The 14,871-nt window shown below is 42.1% G+C and overlaps 1 protein-coding gene across 1 annotated transcript; it reads left to right on the top strand.

The window, feature by feature from the left end:
* Window positions 1–1,624: 1,624 nt before the first annotated feature.
* On the top strand, window positions 1,625–14,600 carry ECRG4 (ECRG4 augurin precursor). The gene is made up of 4 exons (XM_070751842.1): window positions 1,625–1,966; window positions 4,643–4,690; window positions 11,374–11,531; window positions 14,161–14,600. The coding sequence occupies exons 1-4, from the start codon at window positions 1,888–1,890 to the stop codon at window positions 14,323–14,325; spliced, it is 450 nt and encodes a 149-aa protein (XP_070607943.1). The 5' UTR covers window positions 1,625–1,887; the 3' UTR covers window positions 14,326–14,600.
* Window positions 14,601–14,871: the final 271 nt, after the last annotated feature.

Genomic DNA, 14,871 nt, shown 5'->3' on the forward strand with positions numbered 1-14,871 from the left:
GTAGAGCCTTCTCTGTGGCGGCCCCGACCCTCTGGAACCAGCTCCCCCCGGAGATTAGAACTGCCCCCACCCTCCTTGCCTTTCGTAAACTACTTAAAACCCACCTCTGATGTCAGGCATGGGGGAATTGAGACATCTCCCCCAGACCTATACAGTTTATGTATGGTATGTTTGTGTGTGTTTTCTTTTAATAAGGTTTTTTTTAGTGTTTTTAAATTATTGGATTTGTTGTACAGTTTTATTGTTGCTGTGAGCCGCCCCGAGTCTGCGGAGGCGGCATACAAATCTAAATAATAATAATAATAATAATAATAATAATAATAATAATAATAATAATAACAACTTATGGGACTGCCTTCTGCCACATGAGCCCCAGCAACCATCAGGTCTCAGAGTAGGCCTTCTGTAGGTCCCGTCAACTAGACAATGTCGCTTGGCAGGGCCCAGGGGAAGAGCCTTTGTGGGCGCCCCGGCTCTCTGTAATCAGCTCTGTAATCACCCCAGAGATTGGACTGGAAATTACTGTTTTTTAATTAAATTGGGGTTTTAGACTTTGTTTTTACTTATTATTGGATTTCAGAATTGTATTATTTTTCACATGCTGTAAGTCCTTGGAGAGGAGTGGGATACAAATTATTATTATTATTATTATTAATAATAATAAAATAATAATGTCTTCAGAGAGGGCGGCATACAAACCTAAATTATTATTATTATTATTAAATTAATAAGTAGTAGTAGTAGTAGTAATAGTAATTGTAGTTATGCATTGGGGAGAAGAGTTACAATGGCAGCCAATGTCTGAATTGGGAAGGGAGAAATTAAAATCATTGAAGCCTGAGTACTTATTAAGTTTCCTCTCTCTCTCACACACACACACAATCTCACAGATGTAAAAAGCTAATCAGCTCTGTAATCACCCCAGAGATTGAATTGCAAATGACAGTTTTTAAATTAAATTGGGGTTTTAAATGGTTTGTTTTTAGTTATTACTGGATTTCAGAATTGTATTGTTTTTCACATACTTAAGCCACCCTGAGTCCTGGGAGACGGCAGGATACAAATCCAATCAATAACAACAAGTTATGTATTGGGGGTGAAGAGTTACAATGGTAGCCAATGTTACAATGGTAGACAATGTCTGAATTGGGAGGGGATAAATTAAAACCACTGAAGCCTGAGCACTAAGTTTCTTCTCACACACACAACATCTCACAAATGTAAAAAGGGGGATGGAGCTTCAATCTCTGGCCTGCTTGCCATTTTTTATATAACTTTTCATTGCCTCATGGCTGCTTCCTCTCCCACATGTGGGCAGGGGATGATGGGGCTACCTGGATGAGGATGAGGGAACCGAATCAGGGAAAGTTAATGCAGCCTTCTGTCACTGAATATTGTGTAAGTTCCTGAATGTGTGTGCAACTCTTGTGAATGCGGTTTGGCAGCGAGGGAGATGAGCCGGAAAAAAATGGGGAAACCTCGAGAGAGCGGTTTTCAATTGTTTTGGAACACATTTAGCAACTGCTGTGTAGCTCCACAGTCCCCACCCTGCGGATGTTTCACCGACGTACAGTTGAACTGAGGCTGGAACCGCCATTTCGGATGCGCTACCGGAATGGCTGGAATTGTAGGCAGGAGACCTTTCCGGCGCCGAATAGGTTTGCCTTTGGAAAGCTGGAAAGCTCCCGTTCCGAGGCGGTGTCCAGATCCGGAACCCCCCCTTTCCGCTTCTCCAAGCCAGCGAGGGGGCGGCGGGCTAACGAGAGGCCCCCGCGGGTCGCCGCTTCCTTCCCGCTCATTTCAGCCACCTCACGCGCGCGCTCTCCCCCACAGGTGCCCGAAGGACCGCGCAGCGCTGGACAGAAGTTCCTGAAAGAACCCGCCGGGATGCCGTCGCCGCGCCGCGCTTGCGCTCTGCGTCTGGCTGCCCTAGTGGGGCTCCTCCTCCTCCACTGGCCGGGCCCGGGTGAGTCAGTCGAGCAGGAGGCGTGGCGGGCAGACGGAACGGACATTGCGCGCTCAGGAAGGAGCAGCTTGGGAAAAAGGAGGCCGCCCCTTGTGGCAGGCGGAGACTCTTATCCTAAGTGAGGGGGTCTCCAACCTTGGCGACTTTAAGACTTAGGGACTTCAACTCCCAGAGTTCCTGAGCCAGCCATGGCAATTCTGGGAGTTGAAGTCCACAAGTCATAAAGGAGACATAGTTCCCCATTTCTGCTATGTAAAAGGAACAGTCAGTCGGATACCCAGTTCCATTAATATAACACCTACTCTTTCTATGAAAAATACAATAGAACTGCATTGTATATAGTTTATTTTATGTCAAGAATAGACACAAATTCTCAATAAGTATACAGTATTTTACTCCTATATTTCTCTTCTATACTCTCTTTGATACATTCTACTCCTATACTGTATATCCTCTATACCAGTGTTTCCCAACCTTTTTTGAGCCGCGGCACATTATTCATGTTTTCAAAATTCTGGGGAACACTGAAGGGGGGGGCGGGGGGGCTAAAGAAAAGTTTGGACAAAAAAAATATCTCTTCCTCCATTTCACTCTATTTCTCCCTCCCTCTTTCTCTCCCTTCCTTCCCTTCTTTCTCTCCATCCCTCTTTCTTTCTTTCTTCCTCTCTTTTTTGCTCTCTTTCTCTCTCCCTCCTTCCCTCCCTCTATGTCTTTCCCTCTCCCTCCTTCCCCCCTTTCTTTCTCTCTCTCTCTTGCTTTCTTTCCCTCTCTTTCTCTTGCTTTCTTTCTCTCATTCTCTCTCCCCTCCTTTTTCTCTCTCTCTCTTTCTCTCTCGTTCACCACGCCAGCAACAGAGAGAAAAAGAAAGAGCGAGAGAGAGCCGGAGAGAGAGTGGAGTGCGCAGCAGCCATCAGCCTCCTCGCCCTCCCAGACGTCCCCAGCACCCGGCCTCGCGCCGCCTCCCGTTAGCCCGTCCGAAAGCCACACAGTCCCGGACTCCCGGATTGCTCGCTTCTCCGGCCAGCGCGGCGCTTTCCTGGGCAGGTGGCTTTGCTGACCGGAGAAACAAGCGATCCGGGAGTCCGGGACTGTGTGGCTTTGCGCCATGAAGAGAAAACGGCAGCAGGGAAAAGTCGGCCGTTTTCTCTTCATGGCGCAAAGCCACACAGTCCCGGACTCTCGGATTCCTCGCCCCAAGGCAGGAGGCGGTGGCGGAGAAGAGTGGGCAGATCGGGCGGGCAATGGGGCAGGACAGAGAAGCCAGGGGCGCGTTTGGCCGGAGGCACCGTGGGGAGCAGGGGCAGGGTGGTGCAGCAGTAGGAGTAAAGGGAGCCGCGGCTGCCCCTGCCTCCCCACGGTGCCTCCGGCCAAACGCGCCCCTGGCTTCTCCGCCCTGCCCCATTGCCCGCCCGATCCGCCCACTCTCCTCCGCCGCCTCTCGCCGCGGCACACCTGACGGTGTCTCGCGGCACACCAGTGTGCCGTGGCACACCGGTTGGGAAACGCTGCTCTATACCTTCATGTGTATTGTGTATTGGACAAAACAAACAAACAAAAAAATAAAGTTGCAAATTCTGCTTAGTGTTTAACATGAATTGCTTAAAGTGCTTTAAAAATATTAGTGGTCCAGTTGGAGACCCCTGACTTAGAAGACACCCGCACTCCTGTCCTTGAATAGAGGCAGTTCCCTTTAATGACATGAAGGGAGAAAGGACTTCCCTGGATTGCCGTCATGCTAATAAAGATAACAATCAGACGGATTGCCATTACGCCACTGCGCTGCGCAGCTTTGCTTCTCGTGTGCATGCACGCATGTCCCAGTGTGCTTTTGCTTCAGCACATGAGTAGGAAGCAAAAACGCACTGAAATCTCGTGAGGGGACGCACGTGAGAGAGAGTTCGGCGATTTATTTATTTTGCTAACGTGCATGCGCAGAAGTAAAAAAATCACCAAAATCTCACCCAATTTATTTATTTATTTATTATTTATTTATTTATTGAACTTGCATGCCGCCTCTCTCTGTGGACTCGGGGCGGCTCACAGCATATACCAAAAACATATCAAAACAGTTTATCCAATTTATCCAATTAATACACTAAAAAGATTCTTAAAATTCTAACTTTAAAACATTCATTTGCATTCATTCAATAATCACACTAACAACATTCGTTGGTCAGGGGGGAGGACTAATGTCCCCAGGCCTGGCAGCAAAGATGTGTTTTTAAACTCTTTTGGAAGGCATGGAGGGTGGGGGCAGTGCAAATCTCCGGGGGGAGCTGATTCCAGAGGGCCGGGGCCTCCACAGAGAAGGCTCTTCCCCTAGGCCCCACCAGCCTGGGAGTTGAAGTCCACACATCTTCAAACGGCCAAGGTTGAGAAACACTGCTTTAGTGAGTCCTTTGTGCATGCGCGTGGAGGCCCATTGCATGATGGGTGTGGGCATGCATGCGTACGCTCTTGCAGACACGCGCACCCTTTTGGCACCCAATCAAAAAAAGGTTTGCCATTGCTGCCATCATTTCTTTTTAAGTACCAGAGCGTTGTTTGTACTGAGCACAGAGAAGGAAAAATATTTGTGTTCATCACTCATATAATTGCCTATGTCTAAAAAGTAGTATTGGCTAGGAAAATGTGCATTATTTATACACTTCATTACTTAATTTTGCTTTTCTTCAGGTGTTTCAAAAGCAAATAAGCTTAGGCTGATGCTTCAGAAAAGAGAAGGTAAGTTTTTCTTAAGATGACACATCTTTTCTTACATGTGATTTATTGATTGATTGATTGATTGATTGATTGATTGGATTTGTATGCCGCCTCTTTCTGAGGACTTGGGGCGGCTCGCAACATATATAACAAAACATAATAGTACATCTAAATCCAATTAATATAATTTAAAAGCCCTAAAAATCCTAATATAATCTAAAACATTCATTCTCATTCACTCCGTGAAACACACTAAAAACACTTGTTGATAAGGGGGAAAGAGCTAATGACCCAAGGCCTGGTGATGAAGATGAGTCTTTAAACTTTTTCAGAAGGCAAGGACAGTGGGGGCAGTGCGAATCTCCAGGGGGAGCTGATTCTAGAGGGCTGGGACCTCCACAAAGAAGGTTCTTCCCTTAGGTCCCACCAGCTGACATTGTCTGGCTGATGGCACCCTGAGGAGGCCAACTCTGTGGGACCTGACCGGGCGCTAAGATTCGTGCGACAGAAGGCTGTCTCAGAGGTAATCTGGTCCTATGCCATGCAGGGATTTGTAAGTCATAACCAACACTTTGAATTGTGTCCGGAAACTAATTGGCAGCCAATGCAGTCCGCAGAGTGATGGTGAAATATGGGTATGCCTTGGAAGGCCTTGTAACCGCTCACCCGGCTGCATTTTGCATGATTTGAAGTTTCTGAACACTCTTCAAAGGTAGCTCCATGTAGAGAGCATTGCAGTAGTTGAACCACGAGGTGATAAGGGCATGAGTGACCCTGAACAGACTCCCTGTCCAAATAGGGCGGCAACTGGTGCACAAGGCGGACTTGGGCAAACGCCCCCCTCGCCACAGCCAAAAGTCAGCTGTGGGATCAAAGAGGGCGGACCCTCTCTGAGGGGGTCACTAATTCTCCCCCCAGGGTAATGGACAAACAGATGGATGTGTACTTGGGAGGCAAAACCCACAGCCACTCCGTCTTATCAGGGTTGAGCCTGGGTCTGTTGACACCCATCCAGACCCTGACAGCCTCCAGACACCAGCACATTACTTCCACTGCTTCACTGAGTGAACAAGGGGTGGAAATGTACAGCTGAGTATCATCAGTGTACTGATGGTAACTCACCCCGTGCCCTTGGATGATCTCAACCAGAAAAATAAGTTGGAAAAATAATTAAAAATAGAGAACTACATATTCAGCCTGTCCAATTTCTTCCCTATAATTTAAGAGAAAGTGACTTGGGTAAAAAAATATTTCTGGCATGTGTTTTCTGTACAACTCTCCCATTATTTTAGGTGACTTAAATTAAAAAAGGAGAGAGAGGGGGAGGGAGGAAGAGAGTGGGAGGGAGACAGAGACAAACAAACTTGGAAAATCAGTAATGTCCATCCTGTTATTTCAGTTGTGTCAAATTTAAAAAGAGAGAGACTTTCAGGATAAATGCAAAGCTACCCATGAATGGCTGAACTAACAAAAGATTATAACAGCCTAAAATTTGCAGAGTTAGGAGTATGGCTTTGGAACATTTTCAATTGTTTGCTGTGGATTTGGTCTTGAGAAGAGAGTCATGAACAATAGAAAGAATATTTGTGGCTCCCATTTGTGATATTAGTGTTCACTGCTCTTGGGTTGTTGTTTTTTCTTTCTTTCTTGAAAATGTTTCATGGCCAAACAAGGCAACTTCATCAGTGCTGCATCAAAAAAATCAAGATGTAGATAAGAAAGAGCCAAGACAATAGCCAGGAACAATCTAAGATGAAATAATCCAGCACAGTAGACCAGTCAGAAACAAGTTTGCAAACTATAACAACCCTGTGGAAGATATACGGACAACCTGCCATGCATAAAAAGCCAACAAATATCACTTCCTTACAACATTGGCAATGTTACCTGCTTTGATAATAAAATATGTGCAAAAAGAAACCCAAGCTTCATGAATACCGAGATGTGAAGAGGGCAATGAACCTTAAGCTGGGAGAAACAGCAATTCAGTCCTGCCCAAATAGAAAATGCAGAAAGAAACTCATAACAACTCACCTTGATTTTGTTTGGAGGTCATTGTTGATTTATGACCATAATGGAATCTGCCTATTACAGTCATAAGTTTTTATGGTCATGTGACCCATCTGATTTTGCAAACTTTTTTTGTTGTGGTTGTAAAATGAACATTATAATTATAAGGCAAATTTCCCCCCCAATTTTTTATGGGCAGAAAATTCTGGTTTTTAGCAAAAAGTCATAAAATGTAGTCACATAATCATGGGATGCTGGAAACTGCTTTAAAAGGTATGGGGTTGGACAGCTGTTGAAACTTTGGAACCAGGCTGTAAGCATAGTTCCCTTTAAGCTGAGCAGTGAGCAATCGCTCACTTAAAAATCATCATCAACTCAGAGTTTTCGAAACCTGCCCAGAAGCCGAGAGGGAACGAGTGAGAGGGAAGGAGAGAGAGAGGAAGAGAGGAAGAGAGAGAAACAGATAGAAAAAAGAGAGGAAGGAAAAGAGAAAAAGAATGGGAGTAAGGAAGAGAGAAAGAAAATCAAAATCCAGTTTGAAACTAGCTCAACTATTGATAGAGTTGCCCTATTATGAGCTCACTGTTATAGACACACAGTACAGTATTTTATTTTGAAATTCTCTGAGGCAAAACAGGGTGGGTTTTTTATTTGTTTGTTTGTTTGTTTGTTTATTATTTCTGTGCTGCCCAGTCCTGAAGGGACTGCCGCTCAGACACTATACTTTTCTGCCCACCCCCCCAAAAAAATTAGAGGGAACACTGGCTGTAAGTACCCCTAGCAAGGTCCCTTGTACTTTTCAATTATCACCAAGCAATTGTTGTAAGTCAAAGATTACCTGCAAAGAATCTGTGACAAGGTTTTAGCTGCTATAACAATAAAGAGCCCGCCTAGATCCCTGCTGCTTCTGTTTCTTGACCTGGTCTACCTCAAAGGACTGTCACCAGTGTAACTGTTGATCAGCATGTTCTTGGACAAAATAGAAACAACTTTGGAAAGAGTATGAAAACCTTTATGGTTTACCTGTGGAACCCCAGGAATTTAGCAGTTAATTGCTCGATAGCTGACTGGCAGGGTTTGAAATAGAGATAGACGTGTGTATAGTTAGCCATTAAAAATATACACTGCTCAAAAAAAAAAATAAAGGGAACGCTCAAATAACACATCCTAGATCTGAATGAATGAAATATTCTCATTGAATAGTTTGATCTGTACAAAGCTGAATGTGCACAACAGCATGTGAAATTGACTGTCAATCAGTGTTGCTTCCTAAGTGGACACTTTGATTTTACAGAAGTTTGATTTACTTGGAGTTATATTGTGTTGTTTAAGTGTTCCCTATTTTTTTTTGAGCAGTGAATATACACCATCCAGAAACCAAATCTGGCCACCAGTTGATCTGTCTTTTAGGTGGGCTTGCAAGTGAGTTGATGTATCAGAAGTTCATCTGCTCAGGAGTTACACAAATGCCTAGTAAAGTAGGAGAATCTTCCCTGCGGGTGCTCTTTACCTTTGGATCAGCTGTACAGGAGACTTGTTTGGGCAAGAGTTTAGTGTAGTTTTTTTCAAATTTAAAAACTTTAAGGTTGCTGGCTGTGGAATTCTGGGAACTGAAATTTATCTATCTATCTATCTATCTATCTATCTATCTATCTATCTATCTATCTATCTATCTATCTATCTATTTATTGGATTTGTATGCCGCCCCTCTCCGCAGACTCAGGGCGGCTAACAACAGCAATAAAACAGCATATAATAATAATCCAATACTAAAACAGTTAAAAACCCTTATTATAAAACCAAACATACGTACAGACATACCATGCATAAAATTGTAAAGGCCTAGGGGGAAAGAGTATCTCAATTCCCCCATGCCTGGCGGCAGAGGTGGGTTTTAAGCAGCTTGCGAAAGGCAAGGAGGGTGGGGACAATTCTAATCTCTGGTGAGAGTTGGTTCCAGAGGGCCGGGGCCGCCACAGAGAAGGCTCTTCCCCTGGGTCCCGCCAAGCGACATTGTTTAGTTGACGGGACCTGGAGAAGACCCACTCTGTGGGACCTAACTGGTCGCTGGGATTCGTGCAGCAGAAGGCGGTCCCTGAGATAATCTGGTCCGGTGCCATGAAGGGCTTTATAGGTCATAAACAACACTTTGAATTGCGACTCCCTTATCTTAAAGTTGCAAAGTTTGAAAAACATTGATTTAGTGTCCTCTAAGCCATTTTAGTAACTAATCATGGGAGCTGACAAATAAATCCACATCCTTTCTCCATAATCTCTGTTCTCCTTGAATCTGGATGGTGATTTAACTCTTTTCCTGTTTTAGAGGCAGCTGCCCTTCCCCACTTCCACAAATCATCTACTTTGTGGAGTTGTTTTAATGACCTCTCACTTCAAGATTCAGACAAACTAAAACATTTTAGCATCCTTAACTAGAATTAATCATCCTACAATATGTGGTCACATGATCAAACTTTGGGAGCTTGGCAATCCGCATATATTCATTTTGATTGCAGGTTTTGAGTCATGTGACTGCCATTTGCTATCTTTCCAGCCACATTCTGACAAAATCAATGGGGGAGCCTGGCTTCACTTAACGACCAGGTGAGTCACTTAATAGTTGAAGTGATTCACTTAACAATCATGGCAAAAAGCATAAAATCAGGTGGGATTTGTTCTGCCTGACTGGGCTCAGGCGATTAGTAACAGTCCAAGGAAAACAACTCAAACACACACGCGCTCTTCTAATCAGCAAACTTGTATTAAACAAACAAAAAAGGGTTAACCAAAACAGTCCTTAGTGTTAGGAATAAATGATAGTGCAAGGCGTAATTCAGCCAAATACAAAACACAGGAAAAAGCAAACAAAGACAACCTGCATGGAGCAGAAACGTTTCAGGAGGTCTTTGAATCTTAGAGCAAATAGTAAGTCCCAGAGGTTTCACCTCCCACGTGCCTGAAAAGGCTGGGTTGAAATCCAAAGGCACAGAACAGAAACTTTAGAACAGGAACCACAAAGTAATACAGATAAACAGCCACAGTTTGCCTTGTGCCTCTGTTCCCTTTTATACCTTTAGCCCTCATTAAGGGAACCATACCCAGCCCTCAGTATAAGAATCACACCCAGCCCAGGTGCTACTCTGATCACTGATAATAGTCCTTTAATTGAGCCCTCCTTTGCATAGCTCTTCGGCTACGCATGTCTATGAATTGGTCTGCAGAGGAATCCAAGGAAGATAGACTGTCTGAGTGACTGCATGCCAAATCCCCTGGGCTGTCTGCTGAGTCCTGCGTACTGTCTGCCAACTCCTCTGAACCAGTGGCCTCATCCTCATGGCTGTCTGCCACGTCTTCCTGGCTCTCAGCCAGGCTTTCGCACTCACTTTGTGCCGCATCTCTCCCATCTGTAGGAGCAACGGCTGGCCCAAGCCCAAACACAACAGGATTCATTTAATAACCACTTTGCTTAACAATGGAAATTCTGGTCCCAATTCTGGAAACTTGTGACCCAACTGGTCACAAGTCAAGGAATATCTGAACATGCATCTGTTTCCTACCTTTTCTCCAACTCAGTAGAAATATCATCATTCATTATTGTATTTGATAATATTTGGATTGTTATTCCGACTATTATGTGTATGACTTTGGACCGTTTAAAGGAACATGCTATTTCTCAAAGTAAACTTTAATTCAAGTTAATTATCTGTATGTGACTGAGTAATTATTCACAACTGATCTCAATATAAAAACGTTTCTGTGTGCACAGCCTTGGTAAAACAAGGAATACTCTGCGCATACATTAACAATCCCTCCAGATTCTATGTAGTTTCTAGAAATAAAATGCTCAGAATTTCTAGAATTTGATAGAGCACCTTTGTCTATAGAATTTTTTAAAATCTATAATCTTCCTAAAAATGGAATAAGGACTAATTGCAGTATTTACTTAATACATTAGTACCTTCTTAATAAAGTTATGAAATAAAAATAAGACACTGTTAAGTTATTAAAAAGTTTTTTGTCAAACACCTTCATTGAGGTGTTTAACAAAATAAAGTACACAGCCTACTGCTTGGTAAGGCAGAGCAATAATAATAATAATAATAATTATTATTATTATTATTATTATTATTATTATTATTATTATTATTAATTAGATTTGTATGCCACCCCTCTCCGAAGACAATGTGGGATTGACAGGACCATCACCACATGAACTTATAGTGGCTGATCAACTGCAAATAAGTGTGTGGTCCTCAATTGAGAGAACCACATGGACTGGTAATTGGAGTCCAAAACAGAAACCAAAACACACAAATATTTTCTTTGACCACACAAATCTCATTTGCGGACTCACTCTGAGTTGGCAGGAAGCCTGGAGATAATGAGTCCAACTCAAGTTTTTAATTCATCATTGAAATAATCATATCCAAAGAGAGAAATCTGGGCAGACATCTGGAACATAACATAAGTTGACTTCCACACTGAAGCATCATGTGACTAAGCCTTAAATAGCCTATGGGTGTGGCCAATTGTCCTAGAGATCTATTCATGCAGAGATCTCCTCTTGCTTAGCCACTCGTGCCTTCTGGTAACTCTGCGTACCCTAGCATCAAGAAGATATATAGTCAACACGACAACTGAAATATCTACAGCGCTATTGCCATTAATAGATGTGGTGTTTTTAATTTTTGTTTCAGCCCCTGTTCTGATGAAGGAAGAGATGTCTGTTAAAGAAGATAAGGCCAAGGAATTCTTAAACAATCTGAAACGTCAGAAGCGACAGCTTTGGGACAGAAGTCAGCCTGAAGTACAGCAGTGGTATCAGCATTTCCTCTATTTAGGTTTTGATGAAGCTGTAAGTGACATAGTTGTGTTTTAACTCCCAAAAATATAATTCAGGGATCTAAATTAACACTATGGAAATCTTGTTGGATTCAGGCTAATTGCCTAATGTTTTTTTTTTTTTAAAATAAGCTTCATATTTCTGTTTGTGTAGTGGGAAGGAATTCAATTGAGTTTGAATCTTATAATTGTATTCATTACAGTAGATATGGAACCCTTTTATTAGCAAAATCATTCCCCTTATTATAAATTAATTTGAGAAGGTGCATCCTTTATAATAGTATTGATATCAAGCTTGATAACTTTCAGAAACCTACTTGAACTAATTTAACTTAATTCTGGCAAAAAAACATTTGGGAAAAAGCAATGACATGAATGCATAGAAACATTTCAACATTGGTTTTACTGAGATATAAATGGAACATGGAAACAAAACACATTTGATTCATGTATAAAGTATTTCATACTTCAAATAGCAACCTGGAATTATATATTATCTCCTCCATCCCTGTAGTCCAGAATTGTCCTTCAACTGGAATTCCAATACTTTTCAGCATGGAAAGTTAATATGCAGGCATTTTAGCTGTCAAGTTAAGCCACTTTAATTTCTATAGTTTGTGTGTGTGTTTATTTGAATCTAAGATATAATTGTTTTTGGAAGGAAAAGGCAGCAGAGCCATACAAAATATGGCAACTTATTGGAAATACCTGAGCCGAGGTGGTGCAGTGGGTAGAGTGCAGTAATGTATGCCACTAAAGCTGACTCCTAGATCTGTAGGTCAGTGGTTCAAATCTCATCTCCGGCTCAAGGTTGACTCAGCCTTCCATCCTTCCGAGGTGGATAAAATGAGGACCTGGATTGAGGGGCAATATGCTGGCTCTGTTAAAAAGTGCTATTACTAACATGTTGTAAGCCGTCCTGAGTCTAAGGAGAAGGGTGGCATTAAAAAAATTGAGTAAATAAATAAAATAAATTTGTCTATTCTTGACATAAAATAAACTCTATACAGTACAGTTCTATTGTATTTTTCATAGAAAGAGTAGGTGTTATATTAATGGAGCTGAGTGACCCGCTGACTCTCTTCCTTTTGCTTAATAGCAGAAATGGAGAACTACAGTAGTACCTCTAGATACGAGTTTAATTCGTTCCAGAACCGAGCTCGTATGTCGATCAACTCGCATCTCGAACGAATGCCTTTCGAATTTGTTTTTCCCTGCCGAGATAACCAGAAGCAAGGATTCTTGTGCCACCTAGTGGAAGCTCGGCTCGTATCTCGAATTTGAGCTCGGGTGTCGAACAGAAATTTCACTCCCATCGTGGCTCGTAACTTGGAATACTCGCATGTGGAGGAGCTCGTATCTAGAGGTACTACTGTATGTCTCTTTTATGGTTTGTGGACTTCAACTCCCAGAATTTCCATGGCTGGGTCAGGGAGTTGAAGGCCATAAGTCATAAAGGGGACATAGTTCCCCACCTGTGCTTTGTAAGGTCATGATGATTCCAACGTGAGGATATTGCAAAGGGGCTTCTCCAGGAACTCTAAGAGTAGGTGGTAAAATCATGCCAGACAGAAGAGTAAATTTTATAGGTGGTCTGTAAAAGTAGCAGAGGGCAGGTTTGAATTCTCTCATCAGACACCAACTTAAAGATAAACAGCTCAGCTGTTTCTGGAGATTAACGCTAGCCGCTCTTCCCTTATGAATGCTTTAGCCCTCTCAAATACCAATTGCTTGAAGCTCTGAGAAGAAAGCTTGATATTATACATAATCTCTTTGTTTGCTTTTCTTTATTTGATTTGAATATATTCTGAACAGTGGTGGGCTATGAGCCGGAACACTAAATTGTGCTCACCGCTGCGGCTCGTAAGTTCTTGTGGGGCCAGCGCGATTTTGCTGCTGCATCTGTAGAGGAAGCAAAATTGTGCATGGAGCCGCAGGTGCACCCGTGTTTCAGCATGCGCGGAAGCAAAAAACCCTCACCGAAACACAGTTCCGTGCATGATTTTGCTTCCTCCACAGGTGCAACAGCAAAATCGCGCTGGTTGTGCAAGAACTTATAAGCCGCTGCGGCAAGTGCAATTTAGCGTTCTGGCTCGTAGACCACTGCTGATTCTGAAGTTGAAGAAGCTAGGAAGTCAAAATAAATTATTTTAAATCAATGGTTTAAATGATAAATCCATGTGATGGTAATTGCTATTTCTAGGAGCAAGAAGGCACTGAAATGTAAATATTTTACTGTATTTCCACAATAAACGTAGGTCTTTTAAGTTTGGATTTGAAATTCATACAATATTTAAAGAATAGCTTTCAAAGCTTCACTGTCCTAATATATTCTACATTCTGGTCAGCTATTTGATTTGAATACTTCATTTATTCTTGCACTGAGAAGTAAATTGGACCTTGGAGTTAATGGCTTCTTCCTGCTATATGGTTTAGTTGCCAAAATCATCCATTAGTGTTTTAAATTAGAAGATTATGTTCCACGGTATATTAAAGAAAATGGTATACAGTACACATACTATTTTGTATGAAAATATTTGATCAGTATTTAAAGCAAAATATATTTCAATGCTTCTAAAGGACAGCATTTTAATGAATATATGGCTTCAGCAAATAGAGTCATTTTTTCCCTTTTTCTGCAGAAATTTGAAGATTATGTCTCCTACTGGTCAAACGCAGGCCGTGGTGGCCATGAATACGATGGTGGCTATTATCATCACCATTATGATGAAGATGCTCCTATAGGCCCACGAAATCCATACACCTTCAGACATGGAGCAAATGTCAATTATGATGATTATTACTAACGTTATTCTCTGTCTTAATTATTATTATTAACCCTTTCCTCTCTGTATTGACTATATTGTTCTCCGTGTAAGGACACTAGAAAGGTTTTTTTTAAAATTAGTTTTAATCTAGTTCTTAATTTTAGCTGTTGAGATTGGGGGAAGAAACCAAGAGAAATTGGGTGTTGCATATATTCCTTAACATATCTGCTTCAACATTAAAACTTTTTTATATACAAAATTTTAATTATGTATTCTGGTGAAATACTTACATTATGAAGACTAACTTTCTTTACTGAGACCAATGTGGCCCTCTATTTTATATTAATATACAGCTTGCAACGAATAAAAGCATAAAAATGAACAACAGTGTCATTCAATAACATCCTACTACCCACCACAAGGTCATGATTTTACCATACCAACATTTTTCTGGATCCACTCCCATCTTACCCCAATTGTGGAGAAAGAGTCAGGTTTCATGGCCTGAAGGTTCAAGGCTAAAAGGATAATGGCCCTCCGGATCCCAGATGGTCAAAAATGGAAAGCTATTCTGTCTTGCTAGGG

This window comes from Erythrolamprus reginae, chromosome 4, assembly GCF_031021105.1.
Source record: "Erythrolamprus reginae isolate rEryReg1 chromosome 4, rEryReg1.hap1, whole genome shotgun sequence".
NCBI lineage: Eukaryota > Metazoa > Chordata > Lepidosauria > Squamata > Dipsadidae > Erythrolamprus > Erythrolamprus reginae.